General features: G+C 38.7%; 1 protein-coding gene across 1 annotated transcript in view; it reads right to left on the minus strand.

Moving 5' to 3' along the window:
- The window catches only part of Ttc6 (tetratricopeptide repeat domain 6), a 136,741-nt gene that overhangs the window by 93,349 nt on the left and 17,921 nt on the right, over positions 1-25,471 (minus strand). Inside the window, exons 2-3 of the mRNA XM_057783274.1 lie at positions 8,725-8,832; positions 4,002-4,214 (exon numbers count right to left, since the gene is read on the minus strand). Coding sequence (XP_057639257.1) covers positions 4,002-4,214; positions 8,725-8,832 — 321 coding nt within the window. The remainder of the gene's footprint in view (positions 1-4,001; positions 4,215-8,724; positions 8,833-25,471) is intronic.

Consider the following 25,471-nt stretch of genomic DNA (forward strand, 5'->3'; position numbering starts at 1 on the left):
ATCCTAACTGCCTCCCATCATATTCTTCTTGCCTGATGCTTTCCCTCACCATTAATCACCTTGTTCTCAGAATATATGGTGGTAATAATTCACACACAGGGTTTTCTCCTTGGATTGATTGCTGTGTGGTTTTGTTTTGTTTTGAGCTGAAGGAGGAAGTGGGGAGGTTTTCCCTGCAAAGGCAAAGGTATAGCTGGAAAAGTAGGAACTGGCTAGATAAAGGGAGGTCACATGTTACATGTTAGCTGCAGGCTTTGGGCTTACTTCTTAGGTAAGGAGTTAGCAAATCACAAAGGGAGAACACTTCATTTTCTCCTGCAGTTAATACCTGAACTCTGCCTACAGCATCTCTACCTATCTTGGTCATCTACATGAACAAGGTCAGGAGCAGTGAACATAGATCCATTCAGAGTCAGCCACTTTCTTTTCCAAACACTTCCATTTACTGATATTTCTGTTTTGTTTCTTTATTCCTGAGTAGAATGACTTTCATCTACCAGTCTAAATCCAAACCCCAGGAACCATAAATACAATCTAGTTCCTTTCCATTTGACAGACAGCTGAATTAATGACTATATGTATTACCTTGGGCCAGTCAGCTTTCCCCCCAGATAAACAATGTTGGCCCCTTCAACTGTCCCTTACATGGAATGGATTTGAAGTGGTGGCTTTTCCATTCCTCCTTCAGTCTAATTTGTCAGGGACCCTCCTGTGGTTGGATGCTCAGATATGAACACAATATTTGACATATGATATGATCAGATAAACCAACTGAAAGATGATCTTCCTATGGCACCCATCAGGTAATGTAAACTGCTACCGTATCTGTCTTCCCTATCACAAAATGGCATTATAATTTAAAGTTCTGAAGTCATTCACATTTGCTATTAAATCCTCCCATACTTCAGTAGACCCAAAGGCAAAATGTAACATAAATCTTCATGCCTGTTAAGTTTAATCTGACCTCTAAGCACCAAAATTTTAGACATTATCTCTGAACCCAATCAGTAAATCTCCCATATTCTCATCCACATTATCGAGGAGTTTGCTAAACTGGACACAACCCTAGATCACACACTAATCATGTACAATATAATGCTTGACTTGGTACAAATCTAGTCAGTATTTCTAACATAATCTCACCGGCAACATTCTCAGGAGGCATTTATATATGGGCTGCTGAAATTCAGAGCATAGCCAATAATAATCACTAATCGTACTAAGATGTCTGTGTGCCAGATGTTAAGTGCCTTCTATACCACATCTGCATAGCATCCCTGTCATAGCAAGGTAGTGTTGGCGGACATGTTTGAAATTTCCTGCTTCATGGAAAAGTCTGCCTGATACTATCGGCCTGTAGGCTAAAGATGGATGCCCCAACAGTACAGAAGAACTTTGAATGACTGTCCAGGCAGCGAGATGTCTCTGTTATTTCTAGTTTTAGAAGTTGCTTACAATGCACTTCCTGTTAACATAGGTAATATTGCATCCTCCTGGGGTCTTTGATGGAGTTGAAAAACAAATAGTTATAATTATAGTTTTCCTTAGTTATGATAAAAGATAAAGTAGTAATATAAATATTGTAATTGTAATTCTTGCTTGATACCTGTTTTGTTATATATAATTTTACTATGTTAAAGTTAAAAGCTTCCCTTTTATTTAGACAGAAAAGGGGAAATAGTGTGGGAAGTCCAGTAGATGCATTGCTTTAATTGGTTACTGAATAAAGAAGCTGCTTTGGCCTGTGATAAGGCAGAATAGAGCTAAGCAGGAAAACTAAACTGAATGCTGGGAGAAAGTAGGCAGAGTCAGTGAGATGCCATGTAGCTGCCTCAGGAGACGGACACCGGAACTTTGTCTGGCAAGCCACAGCCATGTGGTAATACACAGATTAATAGAAATGGGTTAATTTAAGATATAAGAGCTAGCTGGAAAGATGCTTAAGCTATTGGCCAAACAGTACTGCAAATAATAAAGTATCTGTGTGTTTATTTTGGGTCTGAGCAGCAGGGAACAAATGAGCAGCCTCTGTCAACAAGGTGGCACTGCCATTATCCATCATCAACACAGGCAGTTTGGTAATTAGGCCCAGCTCATATGACTAGAAAAATCTGGGCACAGAGCCTTGTGGCCTATCCATGGAGCTCACGGTAAGCAACATACCTAGCTTTTTTTTTCTTCTGATACACCATCTAATAAAATTCTAAGAGAAGAGAGAAGGTTGGTCTTCCATGTTCATCCTTACAGAACCCATGTTCAAAGAATTATCTCTTCCTATTAGAAGGGTTGAGGCACAAAGCTTTTAATAAGCTATTTAATCATCCTTAAGTGTCCTAGAAGACTGTAGGAGCACAGAGATTGCAGAAATCAAGATCTTTGCCCTCAGAGCCTAGAGTTTTTGCAGTTGCCCATCTCGCCTTCTGAATCCCAAAGCAGGCTCTGGGTCTCTGTCATTTAACAGTGACCAGCAGCACTCTGCCATTCAATGCCACTGCAGGTAGAAAGCACTGACCTGAGCCAACCTGCTCAAACCAGAATTAACACTCAAAATCTCTCATAAATCTCAGGGTTCAGGTTTTAGAAAAAAAAAAAAAAAAAAAAAAAAAAACTTCTTTCTAAACTAAAGACCACTTGTCAGATTTTAAGAGAAGCAGGGGTTCATTGGCTTCCCTTTCTCTGTCATATGTCTGTTTATTTAAAAACCTTAATCTTTTTTTCCCAAAACTAAACTTAGGAAGCTCTGTCGTCTACTGTCATTACTTTACTTATCCATGATGACAGGGTTGTCTTTCTCCCTCTACCTCTACCTCTGCACCAAAATAGCATAAAAACCACTTTTTTTGTTCTTAATCCTGCAGGGGTCTCAACGCCTGAATCTCAGCCCTTCTGAGGTTACTTTCAACAGCCACAGGCCACTTTCCTAGTTATTTGTGATATGTATTTTGTCTTTCATATATTTTCATAATGCTGGAGAATCAGTCATAATTGTGGATTTGGGTTTAGAGACTCTCACGACTCTTAAACTTTCTTCCATTTGCGATCTTGGGACACATTATTTTATAGGCTGTTAATTGCTCTTCTAGAAAGCTACCCATTCCTGTTACTGTTGTATCTGGCATTTCTTCACCAAGTTGCTATCACATCTATGCACTTTTCTCTGCTGTTGATAATGACTTACCTCAGAACACTAATAGGCCCTACTCTGGCAAAGAACTTCTAGGAGGGGAATGGCCAAAAGGCAGGGATCCTGCAGATTCTGTTTGTTGCTGGAGATCTCCCAGAATGTGTCTGAGCAGCTAAAGTGACTTCCTCTGACTTCCTCTTTCATCTAGATGTATCTATTAGCTACAAAAAAGTCGCCTGGTCTCCCAGTCTGTCTTGGTTTCCTGCACCACTGACACAACAAATATGGCCGATATGGAGAGTTAAAGTTCATGGATAGAAAATGACATTGAGGGGCTGGAGAGATGGCTCAGAGGTTAAGAGCATTGCCTGCTCTTCCAAAGGTCCTGAGTTCAATTCCCAGCAACCACATGGTGGCTCATAACCATCTGTAATGGGGTCTGGTGCTCTCTTCTGGCCAGCAGGCATATACACAGACAGAATATTGTATACATAATAAATAAATAAATATTTTAAAAAAAAAAAAAAGAAAATGACATTGAGATGATACAAATAAACAACCATAAAGTTCTGGAAAACGTTTGCCCAACAGGAAAGACCCCTCCCCACCAGAGTTACAAGGCAAATGTGTAAGCATTACCAAGCTCACCCAGGCTTAGTCCTGGGACTACACTTCCCGACTCACATCAGATGCTATGTAGAAAATATGGTGGCCAGTGTCTGAAGAGCCCAGATGCCCTCTTACCTTGAAAATCTGTCCTTCCTTCCAAGAGACACAACCTCAACCTTTGCCTGGGTACTTCTTCACAGTTGCACATCCCTAGGTTGCACAATTCTACGTGTTCCCAGCACTGACAGTAGTGTTTTTTTATGCTTACTTGTATAGTTGACCGTCTGCCTGATTTCGCATCAAATGAGGGACGACCAGCTTCCAAGGGCTTGCTGAAGTCCTCCAGTGGCACGATTTCTAATGCTTCCTGGGACTTAAACGCTAAGTTCTTTTCTCCTATGGCTCCCCAATCCATAATATCCTCCTGTTCAATCTGGAAGATGCTGGACACGGCCTCAGGAAGCTCCTCATAAATATTTTGCTGGAGGAAAACACAAAGACGGAAAGTTCATCTTTCGGTCCTTCCAGGGTCTGCGGTTCTTCACTCTGTTCATCTATGCAGCAACAGAATGAATAGGTCAATGTATGTCTGAAAGTCATCTGAACTGGTAAGTTTTTTCTTTCTGCAGATTTCAAAAGAAAACTTCAAATTGACTTAATGAAAAACCTGAAAGCCAGCAATTTATTTTCCCTGACCTTATGTCATCAAATCCCAAGGGAAAAAAGTCTTCATAGACACATTTCTATATTAGTCAATTTTTTAAAAGATTATTTGGGATTATGGACCACTGAGAATTAAATACCTCAGTGTCTCAAACAATAGATCTATAAATAAAAGTTTGAATTATATAGAGTGGCTTTACAGTACGATTATACCATTTTGCTTTTTGATATAATCAAAAATGTGATGCAGTGTCAAACACCACACAAGTGTCTTTGTTGTACAAGAATAGCTGGATCAGGAACTTATAAAATATAGCATTAACCGTAATTATTATAAAACAATTTTTATACAGTGATTGACTGGTGCTATTAAAGAAAAATTAACAACATGATGGTACTGAGTCCAAGTCCTGAATTTGAAGCACAATTAATAAAAAGTCAATTAGAGAAATTGGGGTTCTACCTGAAGACCCAAAAAGCAAAGCAGTCAGCCACTGGCTCTTATCTTAACCTCAGTCCAAAAATGGTGATCCTGCCTCCAGGAATCTCAGAGTAAGACTGTCACTGAGAGCTGCTCCTCCCATTTTATAATCCTCTCTAGTTCTGAGATTAAAGAAAGGCATGCGCCACTGGGATTAAAGGCATGCACCACCCGGTTTCTATGGCAACTAGTGTGGCTACTGAGATTAAAGGTGTGTGTCACCACTGTCTGGTCTCTAAGACCGACCAGTAGGGCTGTTTTACTCTCGGATCTTCGGCTAAGGTTTATTTATTAAAATATGAATGAAATGCCCCTACATGGATCTGTCGATGCACAGATGTCTGATCCTGATCAAGTTTCTTACATTATTTTCCTCATTGATAAAAGGGGGTTTTTAAAGCCCTTTTCAGTGAAATGACAAAGGAGGTATATTGGGTGATTACATGCTATGCACTCTGCTTTCTCACTGTCCACGTGTGATCAGATGATGTATCTTATGGTCCATAGCTTTGGATGTTGTCAACCATTTCCTGTGTTTTGCGTTCCTCTGTTCTTAGCTTCTTCCATGTAGTCTCACAGAGTTCAAGCTTGGGAGACTGAACAGATGGAAGCAGCATTCATCAAAACTGAAAATGGAGGAATAAAAGCTCCAAAGAGGGCAACAATAACCCTCCAGCTACAGTTCTGCCTGCTTCAGGAATCTGACCAGGCTCAAGGGTCCTCCACATCCTTCCTGGTACGCCACTCTTGTGTCTGCCTCCATTCCAGCGTGTCAGTGCACAGCACTGTAACTGCCTCAACAACAGGAGCGTTGAACAGCCTCGTCTATCTAAATAGCACAGACCCACGCACGAGGAATTATGTGAAACCCCACCCTTTAAGATGAGGAAACTGAGGTTTTGACAAGTGAAGTGATTTGACAAAGGTTGGACTTTAAGTAGCAAAGCTGTCCTCCGGGCTAGACAGCTTCCTTCTAAAGTGCACACTACCAACTTTTCTTTCACTTGACATAGATGAATCATTCCAGAAATGGGGCTCATGGATCCCTGACAATATTTGGAACCCTGGTAGGAGGGCTGCAATGTCGAGTTACTTTAATAATACTGAACTGCTAGTAGCCACCTTTCCCCTGTGTGGAAATCTGCACAGGTGATGAAAACCAGTGGTGAATAAAAGAGCGAACACGACTTCTCAAACGCTCAACATGTGAGATCATGAGTCATCTAAGGTGAAGACCAGAGGACTTAGTTGCATCTGAGCTCTGATTCCACACTACAGCAAATCTTGAAGTACCACTTGTACATTTTTTGGGCATTAATCAGAAAAAAAAATTTATAACTGTGGTAAAAGCTATTAAGATATGACTCACTTTCCAACCTACATGACACTAGATTTAATGTACTTCATTTGAAAGAATACATTACTACATATATAGAGACATACATACATATACACACAAACATATACGTGCATATATACATAAAATATATATGTATACACCATTTTCTTATTATCATTTGTGTAGGAGTGTGTGAGTGTGTGTGTGTGTGTGTGTGTGTGTGTGTGCAGATCAGACAACAGCTTTGCAGAGTTGCTTCTCTCCTTCAACCACAGGTTCTAGGGATTGAACTCAGGTTGTCAGGTTTGCCCAGCAAGCATGTTTACACATGATGCATCTCTTAGGCCCTGAATAATATTTTATGTTAATATATAATTGGCTTTAAAGTACTCTCTTAAAAGAAAAAAAAAGCCACTTAAATTTCTCAGTTTTCCTCTCCAATAGATAACATTAATTGACTTAATTCACTTGTACCTTTTTGTTTTTTCAAGACAGGGTTTTTTTGTTTTTTCACTGTGTAGCCGCTGTTGTCCTGGAACTCACTCTGTAAACCAGGATGACCTTGAGTTCACAGAGATCTGCCTGTCTCTGCTTCCCTAGTCCTGGGATTAAAGGTGTGGGCCACCATCACTTAGCAACATAATCCACTTTAACAAACATTCTTTGGATATCTTTACACAATTTAAAGTGTCCAAAGCATTTGATAGTAAAAAACTTGGATTCTTCAAAACCTTAGTTCAAGAAGTTCTTTAAAAAAGAAATTATAGGGCTAGCAAAATGGCTCAGTGGGTAGAAAGAAGGATTTGTTGTATTAGTTTGATGGCCTGAGCTCAACCCCTAGAATCCACCAAGATGCAGCAGAGACCAACTAAACTGGAGTTTAAGGTGGAGCAAAAACAAAGACCCTGGCTCGGCAAGGTGGAAGGGCAGAACCAACTCCTGAAAACCTGTCTGACCTCTACACATGAACTGCAGCGTAGACACACCTGCACACACACACAGAATACACACAACAAACACAAACATCATGCACACATACACACACAACACATACACACAACACACCATACACACAAAACACACCACACACACAACACACTACACATAAATACCATACATACACAAAACACAACACACACACAAACACCACACACTATATATACAATGCACAAACAACACACACAAAACACACATACAACATACACACAAACACCACACATACAATGCAACACACATACATATAACAAACACGCACGAATACCACACACATATCATATGCATAAGCACCACACACACAAACACCACACACACACACCACACCTTACCATGTACACACAACACACCACACACATAGACACAAAGACACAATTTTTAAAACACAATTTATCACATTTCTCTTTAATATTGCAAGCATATGTCACGCTGTAGGCATTTTATCACTATTTTTAATGAGCAGATGAATAATGGAAAAGAAATTGTTTCAGTTTTCATTGACCACATACTTAACCTTTACTAGAATACTTAAAGTAGCATATTGCTGTCTTATTGGCCTAGGTACTGAAGGAATCACTCCTGGACGAGAATTGTTCTTCCTTTGCCCCTTCTACCAACCTTGTCTAAAGCAGTTCAGGAGTAGACTAAGTCAATCTTCTATTGATGATTTCTATTGATGATGATTAATGACCTGCAATGGTGTTACCTTGTAATCAGAGACTGATCTTTGTTTCCCATCCACCCGGACCCATATAATCACACAAAAATTATATTAATTACAATACTGTTTGGCCAATGGCTTAGGCATATTACTAGCTAGCTGTTACATGTTAAATAAACCCATTTCTATTAATCTCTGTATTGCCACGAGGCTGGGGCATACTGATAAGGTTCCAGTATCTTTCTTCTTTGACAGCTAGATGGCATCTTCCTGACTCTGCCTTCTTTTTCCCTGCATTCAGTTTAGTTTTCCTGCCTACCTATATTCTGTCCTGCTATAGCCAAAGTAGCTTCTTTATTAACCAATGGTAATAAAACATATTCACAGTATAGAGAGGGAAATCCCACAATATTACCCTAGATACAGGTTAAGTCCACAGCCGCCTATGATCAGGTGCCAGTTGGTCTATCCACACACCACTGGCAAGTGGCTACTAGTGCCACCACCCACATGGGCCTCAGGCAGGTCATTTGCATACAAAGGCGACAAAAGACCCAGTCCAACCAAAAGCATCTGTAAGTGTAGCAGGTCTACCACTTGTAGTACCCTTGTTGCTTACAGGCCTCAGGGCTTCATGTAAAGAGAAAGTTCTATATGTTTTCTGGATGCTATCCTAAAATGATGTATGTTCTCACCATATATACACACATATGGGGTCATATTTTCAAATCTCTCATGTAAAGCAACCGATCATCATGTCTTCTGAAGAAAACAGTTCTCTGCAAACACTCAGTCCATAGGAGACACACTATTACTTTAACACAAAGAAAGAGGATATTTAGTGAAGATTTTACCGTGGTTGGCCGTTCCTTCAAATTTTCCTGTGACTCTCTCTCCTCTTTTATCTCAGGTGTTTGTGACTGAGGTGGTCTGAGGTACATTTGTTCCATCAAAGAAATACCCTTAAGAGAAAAATTAAGTAATGTCAACTTATAAAAATCACTGAAATGCATTATTTAATATTGCAAAGGCAATTAAAACAGTAAATTAGAAATCTAAGAGAAATATAAAGTACTCAATAACATTCAGTAAATGAGAAAAGTTTTTTAAAAAGCACATGAAACATTTTTGTGTGGCTGGGCATGGTTATACATGCCTTTAAACCCAGTACTTAGGAAACATAGGCAGACAGATCTCTGAGTTAGAGGCCAGCCTGGTCTACATAATGAATTCAAGCCCATTCATGATGTGGGAATGGTTTGTAGTCTGTCGATTATATTTTAAATAAATGCTGATTGGCCAGTATCCAGACAGGGTGTAGAGGCAGGTCAATGAGAACAGGAGAAATCTGGGAAGAGGATGCAGTCCTTGTCTGACCACAGAAGAAGCAAGATGTGACTACATCACTGAAAGGTACTGAGCCATGTGGCTAACACAGATAAGAATAATGGGCTAATATAAGTAGTAAGAGTTAATAAGAAGCCTGAGATACTAGGCCAATCAGTTTATATCTAATGTAGACCTCTGCATGATTTCTTTGGGACTTAACAATTGTGGGAACTGGGCAGGACAGGAAACCCCATCAACACATTCAGGCCTTATAGTGATGCCCTATCATCATACACACGCACCCCCAAAAATGTTTATTCTATTTCATGGACATTTAGATTGTTGACTGTTAGAAATAGATGATTAAATTTAATAATACAGCTATAGCTGGGCAGTGGTGATGCACTCCTTTAGTTCCAGCAGTTGGGAGGCAAAGGTAGGCAGATCTCTGAGTCTGAGGCCACCCTGGTCTACAAGAGCTGGTGTAGGAGGGTCTTCTGTCTATGTGTTACTTTCATTGGTTAAATAAAAAGACTGCCTTGGCCATTTGATAGGGCAGAAAATTAGGTGGGTGGAGGAGACAGAACAGGATGCTGGGAGAAAGAAGGCAGGCAGAGAGAGCAGCCATGGAGCCAGCCGCCAGGTCAGACATGCTGAATCTTTCCCGGTAAGCCACAACATCGTGGTGAAACACAGATTAACAAAAATGGGTTAATCAAGATGTGAGAGTTAGCCAATAAGAGGCTAGAAATAATGGGCCAGGTGGTGTTTAAATGAATAGTTTCCATATAATTATTTTGGGTAATGCTAGCCAGGAGCTGGGTGCCGGGCCGCGACCCACCACTCCTCATTACTACACCAGGACAGAATCCAAAGCTACAGAGAAACTCTGCATCAAAAACAAACAAACAAAAAAAATACAACTATTTAATATTACATCGGCTACTCTAAAACACTGCCATTTAATCAGGTATTATAAAGCATTATACAAGAAACAAATTAAAACTAAAATTTAATCCAAGCAAAAGCAAAAAGGGATATGAACACATTTTAAACACTGCTGCCTGGCACTGTGTCACTTTTACCATAAATAATGCTGGTTGTAATAACCAGCACTCTGCTTAGCTGTGGTCATAAACTAAGGTCATTACAAGGAGAGACAATAATCAATAGTAAAATCTAAAAACATCCAGACACAAAACATACAGAAAATCTTGCACACTATGAAAAGACGTAACTTATGGTAGAGGTAGACAAGGAAAAAACCATCAGAGGCACAGAAAATAACTTAAAAAAAAAAAACATAAAAGAAAACTTCCCCACTCTAAATAAGCAGGTACTTCTGAAGGCACAAGAAATACACAGCATACCAAATAGAGCAAATCAGAAAAGAAACTCCCCAGGATACATAATAATCAGAACACTATATTATGGGGATATTTGTACACTGTGTGAAGGTGTATTGCTATGCTTGGTGTGATGTGAGATGTCCTTCTGTATATGTGTTGCTTTTATTGGTTGATGAGCAAAACATCTTTGGCCAACGGCAGAGCAGAATAAAGCCAGGCAGGATTTCTGAACAGTGATATATAGAGAGAGTAGGCAGAGTCAAAGAGATGCCGTGTAGCTCATCAAATGAGGACATCAAAACCTTACTGGTAAGTCACAGCCTCATGGTGATAAACGGATTAACAGAAATGGATTAATTTAAGATGTAAGAGCTAACTAGGAATATGCCTGAGTCATTGGCCAAACAGAGTTGTAATTAATATAGTTTGTGTGTGATTATTTGGGTTGGGGTGGACAGGAAATGAAAGTGCAGTCTCTGATTACATTGGTGTAATAAGGAACTGAATGGCCAACAGCTAGGCAGGGGATACAGATGGGACTTCCGGGCAGAGAGAGAGGAAGTAGGAGATAAATCTAAGCTTGTGAGAGACACAGAGAGACATGAGGGAAGCAGGATGTATGGTGCTTGACAGAATGTAGATTAATAGAAATTGATTAATTTAAGTTATAAGAGCTAGTTAAAAACAAGACTAAGCTAAGGTCAAGCTTTCATAACTAATAAATTTCCATGCCATTATTTATGAGCTGGAAGCCCAAAGAAAAGTCCAGTTACAACACTAAGTGTAATAAACAAACAAAACTTCAGCAATAAAAAAGGATATTAAAAGCTACAAAGCTAAAAAAAAAAATTTAAAAAAACTAAATCACATATAAAGGCAGGTACAAAAGAATAACATCTGACTTTTAAATGGTGACTCTGAAAACCAAAAGAGCCTGGAAAGATGTTCTACAAATATGAGAGACAAAAATGCCAGCAAAACTATGAATCACAATCAACTGAGAAAAACATTCACAAGGGAGGGGGGATGAGCAATTTCTATCCACCAATACAGCTCTAAAAAAGGGATTAGAAGGAAAACTTTACTCTGAAGAGGCTAATCAAGAAGACACAATGAACAACTTGTTCATAACAACAAACTAGCAGGAATCAATGAATGCTGCTCATTGACACTACCGATACTAATGGTTTCAATTACCCTATAAAAAGATACAAACCAACAGACTGGATTAGAAAAAGAGGACCCTTCTTTCTGCTGTATCCTAGCAACAATTGTCACTATCATGAAGGTATTGAAAGCAAAAGAACTCAAGTACCAAGCAAGTGTAGCAATTTTAACATCTGACAAAATTGAAATCAAACCAAAACTAATCAGAAGAGAATGGAAGGATACTACATACTCATCAAAGGAAAAAAGTCCACCAAGAGAATATTGCAATTGCAGTTCCTGGAAATAGATCTACCTCAAGATCCCACTATACTACTCTTAGGCAGATACCCAAAGGACTGACTCTATACCCAACTACAAAGATCCCTCTTCATGCATGCTCATTATTGCTTTGTTCATAACAATCAGGAATTATACACAGCCTAAATGTCAATCAATTGAATAATAGGTAATGGAAATAATATGTTCATGCAATGGAGCATCATTAGCTGTTAAGAAAAATGAAATTCACAGATAAACACTAGAAAAACAAATCATTGTGAATGAGATAATCCAGACCCAACAAGACAAATATTGTATGTTTTCTTTTATATGCAGATGTTAGCTTTTAAGCTTTCAAAATGTGTGCTACAGTCTGAATAACCATAGAGGGTTAGGTACTGAGAAAGGGACTGGGTCATGGAGAGGTTCTTTCAAGGAAGGGGAGATAGAACGTAGTATTATAAAGATACAAAGGGAACGAAACTAGAATTAAATATGGAGGGGAAATGGCAGAAAGGGGTGAAGGAGGGAATAAGTGGGAAGAAAAGATAATACTAAAGGCCATTTGAAAAGTTATATGTGAACCTATTATTGTGGAAGCTTCCTAAAATCTGTTCATATATGAAAGGAATCTAAAAGAAGTCACCAAATAATAGGAGACACCATTTCCCATAGACATCTTATGCCACCAAGTAAAATCCCATTGCCAGGAATGGGCTACATTTTGCTGAGTCATTGGCTAAATGGGCCCCACGGAAACTCCCAAACATCACAGGTTATTGCCAAGGTTATTGATTGCTTTCCACAACCTGATGGTAAAGCCGTATTATTGAAGATAACACTTACTTATGTCATCAAACAAGAAGTCAAGCTAGTGCCTAACTAGAAGCTTTCCTCCTACTGGCAGGTACTCTGCATCCTACCAGAAAAGGAAGGTAAACATCAATATTACTCAGCTCGTAATCCTGTGACCTAAAACAATAGCATGCCTGCAAGAGACATTGGTGGAATAGTGGCACAAATGTTATGGGAGTAACCAACTACTTTTTATTGAAATTTTTGTGGAATGTTTTTGTTGCTTTTTGCCTTTGCTTCTTGCTGCTTGTTTGCTTGTTTGTTTAAGGAAGAATGAGAAAAAAATAAAGTTCAGTGGGTAGGGAGGTGACAAGGAATTAGGAGAGAGGAAAAAAAACATGATCAAAATATAGTATATGAAGAAAAGTATTTCAATAAAAGGGTAAACACAATGTGAAGTTCCCCAACTTTAGAATGGCTATTCTAGCCGGGCGATGGTGGCTCACGCCTTTAATCCCAGCACTTGGGAGGCAGAGGCAGGCGGATCTCTGTGAGTTCGAGACAGCCTGGTCTACAGAGCTAGTTCCAGGACAGGCTCCAAAGCCACAGAGAAACCCTGTTTTGAAAAACAAAAAACAAAAAAAACAAAACAAAACAAAAAAGCTAGAATGGCTATTCTAGCTGTACAGAAGTGCACTGGAGATATGTAGCCTTTATATATGGTCAACCTTTTTGTATTTTTATTCTCAATGTTTTCAATTTAGAAAAACATCGCCAATTAAAAATATCAAATATCACAAATAAGATATTGTATCAATATATTTACATGGCATATCCAGAATAGGTAAATCCATAGAGACAGAAAGTCGATAAGGGGCAGCTAAAAGGTTGGAGAATGGGCAAAGATTGAAAATGGAGAATGACCAATGATACAAAGTGTCTTTTAGGGCAATGAAAGTTTGAAAACTATATAAATGTGGCAGTTGTTCAACAATTCACTTCTAGATTTTTTTTTGTTTTCACTAATACAGCAACAGTCACTATAATAATACATTGTTCATTGATAAAATGAGTGTATTTTTGTTTTTAAACTAATAAAGCCTGATCAACTCACACTCAATATTTTAAACACATATATTATAAAAAGCAATAGTTTTGCTAGTCATGGTTAGCACAAGCCTTAATCTCAGCACTTGGGAGGCAGAGACAGACAAAACACTGTCTTCTAGAACAGCCTCATCTACTTGGACTACATAGTAAGACCAGACAAGACTACATAGTGAGACCCTGTATCAAAAAAAAAAAAAAATTAAATCAACAACTTATTGATCACAATAACTTTGTTAACAATCGATAGAAATATTAGTGACAAACACACAAATGTAAGATAATGGGTAAGTTTCACACATTGAAAAAAGCATAGCCATACAAGACAGCACCCGCCTATAATCCCAAACACTGGAGAGACTGAGGTACAAAGATAGGAAGGCTTCTCTGGACTACAGAGTAAGCTCAAAAACAGTATGTGTAATTTATTAAGACCCTCTCTTTCTCAAAATCAAACGTGAAAAAGGGAATGGAGACAGAGGTCAGTGTTCCAAGCACTTTCCCAGCAAGCACTAGATTTCCGTGACCCTATGGTCAATCTCCAGAACAAATCTTTGCCAATAAATAAATAAATAAATAAATAAGAGAGAGAGAATAAACATACAAAAGCATCAGTTTCTAAGCCATAGCATACCCATAAAGCCAGTCCCCAAGGTGGTGCTGAAGCAGTAACATCATGAATTTGAGGCCAGTCTAGGCTACACAATGAGTTTAAGAGCTAGTTCCAGGACAGGAACCAAAGCCACAGAGAAACCCTGTCTTGAAAAACCAAAAAAAAAAAAAACAAAAAAACAAAAAAATAAATAAAAGCTAGGCTGGATTACACAGGGAGATCCTATCTTTAAAAATAATCATGAAGGTATAAGTCAAATAAATTATCATAGTCTAAGTGAAATCAAACAGGGAAGATAGTATGGTAAAGCAATGTTGAGTACATGAGCTCTGCTTTGGGTGTTAAATCTTTACTCCATTCAAGTTAGGGAATCTCAGGCAATTACTGAATCTGTCCCAATGCCAGTTTTATAACATAGGGATAATAATAATCCACGCCTCGTGATTATGATGAGGCTGAGACAACAAATGACAACAGAACATGCCTGAGAGCTAACAGACACTAATATTTACACTAAAGATCAAAGTAAGGATGCTTACTATTACTATCAACATTTGGTTTTGTATTTGGAATTCCAAATGTGAAACAACGCAATTATGTAATTATAAGAAATGGATTAATCAGAAATCAGAGGCTATGACTATCGAAAGAGAAATCATGAAGAAGTACAGCCAGCATTCCATGTAATAATATAAAGTTCTCGTGAATTCTATATTATCTCTGAGTCATAAACTGTATCTAACCAGGGGAATTTTCTGCATCTGCAACAAGGTGTGGAAATCCTCTGAACACACTTTAAAATTCTGTAAATATCTGAAAAGATAGGGGCTGAGAGCAGCCCAGCTTCACGATCCTCGATACATTTATCATCCGCTTGAAAAATGCTTCCTTCAGTGTCTAACGTGGTCTACTAAAGTGTCAGAGCCAGAAGGCATGGGGAAAATCAGTACCATCTGAAGAGAGCCCAAATGCCACAGGCAATAAAACCCAAGCACTGAGCCCAAAGAATGGCATGTCTTCAAAGCAAACCAAGCAAGCACAGGGCCTTCCAGGCAATTGGATGCAAGCAGATGGATGGCCAGTAACACAAGCAGTAGCTATCTTCTGGCCTGGGCTGCTGGCTGGGTGCTTTTCCAGTTGTCAGAGAAGGGGTGAGGAGTAAGCCCCATGGGTACACTTCCTGCCATGAAATCCAACGTCTTCCTAAATGACAGTGTCCTCGATGATGTGAGTCAAGAGTCTGATTCTAACACAAGCCTTCCTATGATGTCATCAGTATATCATCAGAGTAAACCACCTTCAAGTGAAGGACCACAAGTTCAGATTTCAAGAAAGGAGGAGAAGGCGGTCCATGGCCCTGACTAGGTGCTTGTCCACACCTGTTTGAAAATACCCTGCTTTGCGTTACAATCCCTTGCTCCCTGCAGGTACAAACCTGAAGGCGGGCGCTGGCTGGCAGGGCTCTACCTGCAGGCACAGGAATGTGTCAGGGTCACTTTGCATTCAGTCTTCCCACGTCTTACTTTTGTCCCAGTTAAGTATTTTATATCGTTATCATGTATGATTTGACCCTAAATTCAATAGAACTGTCAGTACCGGAAAAAATACATGATTTCAAATAAAACAGAAACTGAGTGGCTGTTATATAAATGCAAATATCAAAACTGCTAGAGGAGTCATTTATAATTGTGCAAGGCATCTGCTCCACAAAGTCCTCAAGCCTTTTCAAAGGATTCAATAATTCTAGAAACAAAGTATGACTATATTTCAAGTAAGATGGAATCTCTTCAGTAAATGGCCTTTACTACAGAATTATAGATACACTGTGTTAAAACTATTGAGTATTTTTTTTCATGAAATAGGTTGTTCAAGACAGAAAAATCTGACACAGAGGTGTCTTAAACAAGCAACTTGACACAGCCTAGCATCACCTGAGCAATCCCAGCTGAGAAATTTCCCAGGTCCTGTAAGCATCTCTGTGGGAACCGTCTTGACTGTTCATTGATATGGGAGGGTCCAGCAAACTATGGGTGCTACCATTCCCTAGGCAGTCGGTCCTAGGCTGCTTGAAAAAGCTTACCAGCTAGGTTGCCAGCTAGCCAGCAAACAGCCATGATTTCACCTCCAAGTTCCTGCTTGAGTTCTTGAACTGACTTATCCCAGTGATGGACTATATATATTCTGTAAGCTGAAATAAAACGTTGTCAGGCCTACATTGCTATAGGTTATGCTACTTGTCAACAAAACTAGTACAAGAAATAAACAGAAAAATATTTCAAGAATATGACAGAGCCTAAGGCTAAGCAAGCTCCCGTCTTCACTCCCTGTCCTTCCCACTAGAAAAGACAGCCCACCAGGGTTTTCTCTTTCAGGAACATTTAAAGAAATGTGACTCAAAAATAAAAGAAATAATAATAATAATAATAATAATAATAATAATAATAATAATGAAAATGGCAAAGTCAGAACTTCCTGGAAATGAAAATTACATAAATACATACTATTACAATTTACAAATACTACTTATAAGAAAGCAAATTTCTTTAACATTGATCTTGCAAGGGCGAAGAATCCTGTAGAAGCAATACTAGTGAAAAATGAAACTGCTTCAAAACAAAAGGAAGAAAGAAATTTGAGTAAATGTGTCTTCTAGGCTACAGCATTTGTTATGTTGAAATGACATTCCTTTTGAATTAAGTAGCGAGTATTCAGGGAGTGACATCCAGGTTAGCTATGTGAGCAGCAGGGCTAACAGCACTTTAGTTAGGAATGCTGAGAAGTGCAGGAGCAGAAGCTAAGATTCCTTCCCCCTGAGAAGAGGCAGTCAAGCTAGAGATGAAAAAAATCGACAAGAAATGTTTCTCAGACTACAAAACAAGTATATTTAATCAAGCGTAAATATTATGCAAGGCTCCAGGTTCAATCCCTTATAAATTTAATTTATATACAAAGATGAAGATAAGACTATACAAAACAGAAAATGTAGCTGTTCCTAGGGTGCCAGTAAAAAATTAATTTGAGGGAAGAGTTGGGTCCTTGGAGTGGGAGAGAAGGCAGAGAAAAATGAAGCATGGTTCTTATTTCATATCTTAATATAGGACCATGTAGAAATAATTGTGTGTCTATCATTTCTGAGAACTCATATACCTCTTATTTATTTAGTCAACAGTACTCTATAAAAGAGAAGTTTCCCCAGCTGGAGATACAGCTTAGGGCAGAGGAATTGCCTGTGATGTGTGAGGCCTTCGGTTTTATCTCCATCCCAGCACTGTCAAGACTGTGTCAAAATGTATAGGTGATCTTACGGGTCAAGGCCCTCGTTATTGTCCCCAGTGGCACAAAACAGCGACAGCAGCAATGACATGAAAGACTTCAAGATGTAGAGATGACTCTGGGACAAAGGGCAGGTGAACTATGCCCAGTGAATATTACTAACACACGTGCTTTTTGCTTTATCTAGAAATTCTGCCACCAACCATTTCACTTTCTAATTTCCTCAGTTTGTACCCTGAAAACTCTAGTTTCCTTGTGCACCCCTCCCTCCCTTCACCCTGCCAACCATGATCTCCCTAACACCCTTTAGTCTTTTCCAGAATGTGGTCGTGTAAATTACTCAGTAAATTGCCTTTTTAATGTTTCTTTCTTTCCACTTGTTAATATATATTCAGTTATTTCCACACAGTAACTTTTGAGAGATAGTAGAGAGCTCGAATTCAACATCGTGAGAGGAAAGATTAAGCATGTTTGTATTTTTCTCAAATAATACTAAATCTCAAAATGTTTCAGTTTTTGATATTTCTGAGTCAAATAATAAACATGATTAACCCCTTAAATATATCCTATCAGAAAACCATGTGAAAATGTTATCTGAAAAATTCGAATTAAACAAGGTGAGCCTATCCAATGTACAACAAAAAGATTTATAATACCATGTGTAGATCTTATTCCAAAAGGCTTCTGAGAGCTAGCATTCAAAGTTGTCCCCAAGGACACCCAAGTCCTGAGTAGGTCCCTCCTAAGTGAGCAAGCTGACTGTGTAATCTGTTAATAAGAGCAGAAGTGAACCTGTGTGGCTACACCATAAAACTCCCAACTTATGCCTGACTGTCTTATATCACTTGGTCCTGGGAAAGTCATCTGGCATGTCATCAGGTCAGTCAAGCAGTCTTTGGTGAGGAACTGCACCCAACAGCTTGTGTTGTGACTGGGGAATGCTGGAAGCAGATCCTTTAGATTCAGCCAAGATTTCAAATGACAAGGGCCCCAGACAAGACCTAGCCCCATTGCTGAAGTAACACCCACACAATTCACTGAACATGGAGAAGTTGTGGGGGTGCCTGCATAGAGGCTTCACCCCTAAGTTCTAGAGTCTTTGGTACAGGAAGGTATACTCCCAGATACCAAAAGAGAAACATAAACACCAACCCAGCCACAAACCTTTGATCTACAATCTATTCTGCCTGAAAATACACTAGGGCAATGGAGGTACAAAACTCATAAGAATGACATTTGACATGGAACCCATACCTGACACTGTTTAGGTGACCAAGATTCAGAGATCAGACATTCCAGGGACCTACGATAAAATCAAATACTACTGGTCTAAAAAATAATAATAATAAAGTAAACCTGCCAGAAAACCAGGTAGGCTGACTTCAGATGTTCATCTCTCCCTCTTTCCCAGACCAAATCCTTCAATCTCACCCCCAACTCTGTAATAGGACACCCACTGCAGCCTTCCCTACCTCCGACCCCATCTCCTGTGAATACCACAGATCTCCCCATTCTAACCTCCCTCCTACTACTTTTTGCTTTATCCTAGGTGCCAACTCCAGCAGGAAACCCTTACTAACCCAAAAGCCACTTCTGCTACATACCAAGGAGACAGATCCTGATTGGACACTCTTCCTCGGATCCCTAACCTATGCCCTTTCCTAAGCGTCAGCTTGCAATAACCAGAAGCACACTTTACCTTGAACTTCCATATCTATCAGGTCCAAAGGAAATTTCCTACTAGATAAGACACAGCCATCACACTCTCCTAAAACAAAGAGAAGAAATAGAAACCCAGAAAAACAGGAACAAAATGTACTACAAAAAAAAAAAAAAGGAAACCAGAAATCAGCACCTAGACCTATAATCACCTGAATCCCAGTTGCCTAGACACCAGTGTAAGGACACCATCAACAATAAGACCTTAAAACTAACTATATGGGTTATGAATATTTGTCATCATTTAGGGTGGCTATAAATTGTTATTGGTAATGGTCAGGGAAAAAGTTGAACAAAGGAGATTAGATTCAGAGATATATCTTAAAAAAGAAGGGGGTATATAGATATGATAGGATAAAAAGGTGGACTATTGAATCTACATTTAAACCAAATAAGCAACTACTAGTTTTAAATATTTTATATTGGTGTGGATTTTTGTATATTGATACAAATTTAAGATTATTTTTGTAGAACTGTACATGTGTTTCTAATCTTATTCAAGATATTATACTTATACAGTTCATTTAACAATGTAATGCAAATTTCTAGTCCTTGAAAGTTATTATTTCCAAGTATTTGGGATAATAAGTAAATGAAGGTTAGTTAGTTACCTATTACAATCAAACTTGTAGTCATATTAGGTATATTTTCAAGGTCAAACAGAGATATATTTTAGATAAACAAGTAATCTTCAAACACAGCAGAGATCTGCACAATATGGCATTTAAGATATTTTAATAACATGCAGTTCTTTTTCTTTTATAACAATGAGACATATCTGTTTCTGGAAGTACCAATGTACTTCAGAGAAGACTATGGGCATCAAACAAACTCCACATGGAGTTTACTTTCCTTGTGGCAAAAATTGACCACTGGGCAAGAAAGTGTCCTTGCCTTGATTGCTGACAGTATGCTGTCCAAATTGAACAAGGAGGACACAAAAGAAAGTGAATGCCAAATTTTGCCAAGACAAGATAAGACAGCACTTCAGAACATCCTGCTTCTCAGAAGAGTCTGTGAGATTTGCTAGGCCTGTAGGCTGAACATGGATGCTCCAACATTGCAGACAAACTATGGCTGACCATCCAAGCAGGCAGATGTTTCTGTCATTTCTCACATTTTTTTTTTGGAAGTCACTTGCTTGTACTTCCCTTTTACTCGGGTAATATTTCATTCTTGGTTCTCTGATGGAGTTGAAGACTTTATAGCTATAATTATAGTTATAGTTGTTGTAGGAGGCTGCTAGTGTGTTCCTGGCCACCCTCCACTTGCTTGTTTCCTGGCCGCCCAGACTCCCAAGATAACCACATGGAAACTATATTAATTAATTCACTGCTTGGCCCATTAGCTCTAGCTTCTTATTGGCTAACTCTTACATACTAATTTAACCCATATCTATTAATCTGTGTATTGCCACAAGGCTATGGCTTACCGGGTAAAGTTCTGGCATCTGTCCCTAGTGAGGTTACATGGCTTCTCCCGACTCCTCCTTTTTCCTCCTAACATTCAGTTTAGTATTCCCTGCATAGCTCTGCTCTAAAAAACAGGCCTAATACACTTTCTTTATTAACCAATGGTATTAACAACATACAGAGGGCAATCCCACATCATATAGTTTTCTTTGTTACAATATTTAGAAAAGAGATTCACTAAAGAAATGTAAAGTGTATAAGGCTGAGAGATATAAAAAAGATAGTTTTGATAATGCAAGTTAGGATAGAAAATAAATTAGATACAATACTTTGGACTCACTAAAATTGGATAGATAATGGAGTATTTTCTCTGAATTTGTCAAATGTTAATGGATTAGACATTGTTGATGTATTTTTGTGTGTATATATTGTATATTCTTATTGTATTTATTGTATATAGTTTTTCTTATAATAGTTATAACCTCTTTTTATATAAAAAAGGGGGAATGTGATATTTTGCTTGTGCTTTAACAAATAAAGCTTGCCTGAAGATCAGAAGGTGGAGCTAGCCACTAGATAACCATAGAGGCCAGGCACACACCTTTGATCCCAGCATTTAGGGTCTCATATTGTTAATCCCAGCACTAAGGAGGTGGAGACAGGAAGTGAAATGGCTGGGTGGAGAGAGATGGTATATAAGGCAGGAGGAAACAGGAGTTCAGCCACTTTCTGTCTTAGAATTCTGTAGTTTAAGAACTTTAGCAGCAGGCTAGTTTAACTTATCTGGTATTTCAGTTTTCACCCCTTAAGGCCCACTCTAAGAGCTGAAACCCTTACTGGCACTGCTTGAGTGGCCAAGAACCAGACACTCAATAGCCCGAGTAAAAACCAAATATGACTAGTCTAAAAAAGTTATCATAAAATTATTTATAATGATATTTTACTATACTCTTAGATCAGTGCCTGATTCAGTCATCATCAGAGAGGCTTTCTCCTGAAGCAGATGGCAACATATAAGGAGATCCACAGCTGGACATTATAAAGAGATAGAGACAGACAGAGAGGGAGAGGGAGAGAGACCTTGGAACACACAGCTCTAGAAGGGAGATGCCTCCATCAAATCCCATCCCTCAGAGCTTAGGAAACCTGCACAAGAGGAGGTGGAAGGAGTGTAAATGCCAGAGGGGATGGAGGACATCAGGAGAACAAGGCCCTATGAAACTGCTAAACAATATGCATATGAACTCAGAGAGACTGCAGAACAAGTCTGGGTGTAGATGGGTCTCCACCAGGACCTCTGTGTATATATGAAGCTTTATATACACATGTGTATATTTTATGGGACTCCTGAGTGTATGAACAAGTAGGTTCCTGACTTTTGTGGCTTCTCTTAGTGTTTTTTTTTCTTCTGTAATTTTCTTCGTCCAGCTTCAGTGATGGTTTTTGCTTTATCCTATTATATTTTAATTTGTTATGTTTCATTGTTAACTCTTAGAAACCTGTTCTTTTCTAATGAGAGACCAAAAAGGAGTGGATCTAGAATGGAGAAGAGGCAGGGACGAACTGGAAGAAGTAGAGGGAGGGGAAACTGTAATCAGGATAAATTTTATGAGGAAACATTAGAACTATAACTGGATCAGGTTTGTTTAATAAACCTCTCTGGGACATCTGACTAGGAACATTCATATATGTTTCCCTCCTGGAACACGTGATATAAATAAGAGAAGTGAGCAACAGATGCACGAGCAAGCACAGTCAGTCTAAGCCAGCTAATACCAACTATGAGGCTTAGATTTAATTATCAACTTGACAGAACGTAGAATTATGTGGGAAAAGAGTCTCAGTTATCTAACTGAGTTGGCCTGTGGGTGTGTCCCCAAGGAATTGTTTTGCTTGTGCTAACTGATCTGGAAAGACCCAATCCATTGTGGGTGGCACCATTCCCTAGGAAAGGAGTTCTGAACTCTCTGAACCTGGAGAAATGGAATACAAGAGAGCAGGCTTTCAGTATTCAGCAACTATTCTCTTATGTCTCTCTGCTCTCGGCTGCGAATGTGATGTGACCATTATCTGAGTGCCTGCCTTGACTCCCCCAAGATCATGAACTGCAAATGTCAGCTGAAATAAACCCTTTCTCCCCTAAGGTGCTTTCTGTCAGTGAATCTCATCACAGCAGCAGTAGCTGACTAGGACACCAGCCAATCTACGGACGTGAGATCTACTATTTAAAGCCGCTAAGCTTTGGGAGTTCTTTTGTTATGTAGCCTAGCTGGTTTACAGAACTACTAAGGGAAGGCAAAAGACAAGATAAAGATGCAGCTGAGAATGTCAAATTATGAGGGTCATACTCTATTAGGTATGTGGTTTAAATTTAGACCTTATCCTGTACTCAGCACAGATCCAATCAATTTCTTTTTAAAAATAATACTTGTCTGGCTATAAAAAAGTTTTACTAGGAGTAAGGCATGAAGATGTAGATACATGCTGGTGATGACCTACCTGAAGACACGAATATCAGAAATAGGCCTCAAAGAATATTCCTTAATAGTTTCTGTTCTCCATTAGTCAAGGGTTGCCCTAAAGAGAAATATTAATTAAAGTAAATGCTGTTTTTAAATATAGGGGAGGACCCAATTTCAATAAACTGGAATTCAGGTTTGTCTAGAAATACCAGGAAAAATCGGATAGGAAAGAATTCCCTAAATCTTCTTCTCATGAGTATTGAGATTCTCTTGGTTGCTGTTCCAGAGAGTTAAGGAGTTGATCACTCTGCTTTGGATTTTCAAGGTTACCAGCTTCTTTGAGGAAGTCCTTTGTAAGATGCCCACACTCCTACAGGTTCTGAAATGTCTTTTGTGATTATTTTCAAGGTTCTTTCAATACTCACACAAAATAAAATGTCTTTCTTCTTAATTGCTACACCTGGGTTTCTGACGCCAGGACATTTTACTTCATAGTGTCCATTTTATTTTTATTAATAAGTAATTGTCATAAGTGATATTTGCTAGTTACAAAAAGTCTAATTCACCCCCAAAGGCTAGATGCTTGACGAGAAAGAGAGAGAGAGAGAGAGAGAGAGAGAGAGAGAGAGAGAGAGAGAGAGAGAGAGAGAGAGAGAATACTATGATACTATGGGCTATGAATGCTATCAAGTATTGAGCACCCTGTATGGCAAGACCTAAGTGAACATGCCATGAGTATTTCATCTTTGTCTCCACGATAAACACACTTGATACTGGTCACTATCATTCTCATTTTGCATATTAAAACAAACCAACCAGGTAAAGTTAAGAGAAGTGTGCAAGGCTGAAGAGACTTAGCCTAGTGATTGTGTAGCAGAGACCCTTCTCAATGCCCACGAATAAAAAGTAGGAGGTAGAAAGTGTCACACTATAGTTTCTGGATGTTTTCTATTTCTTGGGAATCCAAAGTCTTATTCCTGTTTAAAGTCTTTGGGGATCCTTTTGTGCACATGAGCCACGATGAATTAATCAGGGTTAGTAATTAGAAAAACAAAAATTGAGAACAGGATACTGTGTGCCTTTATTACCAATATAGCAAAAAGTTCTAGGAAACAAAACATTCATTTCAACCTGGCACCAAGGCAGTTCTTAAAGATAAACCAGAGCTGATCTCTGTACCCTATAAATTCAAGATCCTGTAATTCCTGTTCGTAACACTGTAGCAAAAGAGCAACACAAAAACAAAACAGCCAGGCTTGGTTTTGAAGTGCTAGAAAGAACTGAAAATTCAAATTTAAAATAAAATGCAAGACAATATGAGACATTATCATTTTTATTTGCATTTTTGTTGTTCTTTGCTTTTCAGGATTATTCTGCTTCTCTACTCTGAATATATTTATAATGTTATGTTTTTAAGGATTTGTCTTCACAGTATTACAATCCACAAGTATATCTCTGAGCATTGCTCTTGCTTTTTCGTGGCTAGAGATTGAATCAAGAAGACACAAGCTAGTGGTTTAGCATCCAGAAAGGAGCAGGGTAGCAGTGGCAGTAACTGTTAATGTACACCCTAAGAACAATCAAAACACCTCACTTTCAGCACGGTTAAACTTTTTCACGCAGCAGTGAAATAAAATTTAGAACAAGGAAAAGAGGAAAACCACATTTGGGGGGAGGTAACTCAGTGGTCAAGTCTGCCTTGTACACAAAGGCTCTGGGCTCAATTCTCAATACTTTAAAAAGAAGAAATAAATTCTAAATTAAAATTAGTAGATCGTAATCAATGATAAAATCTGAAAATATTCCCTGTGGACCATAAAACTGGAGAGAGTATACTTTAAACAAATTTAACTTTTATCTGAATACCGACTAGATATTTTTACAATTCAAGGGATTAAATGTTTTGAGACAAAATTTTCTTAAAAAATCCCAGAGCTGCTGTATCCTGTGAACAAGTTCAGGGCTAATTTCTAGCATCCTAGGCTCATGCTCAGTATTTTCTCCACTAAGAGAGAATCTGGAGATGCATGCGCAGAAGAAACAAGTGCCCTTAGCCGTTTTAACTGCGTGAAGACCGTGTCTCCCAGGTGTGAACAAATGCAAGAAGGGGAGTT

The sequence above is a fragment of the Chionomys nivalis genome, chromosome 10 (genome assembly GCF_950005125.1).
Source record: "Chionomys nivalis chromosome 10, mChiNiv1.1, whole genome shotgun sequence".
Lineage (NCBI taxonomy): Eukaryota > Metazoa > Chordata > Mammalia > Rodentia > Cricetidae > Chionomys > Chionomys nivalis.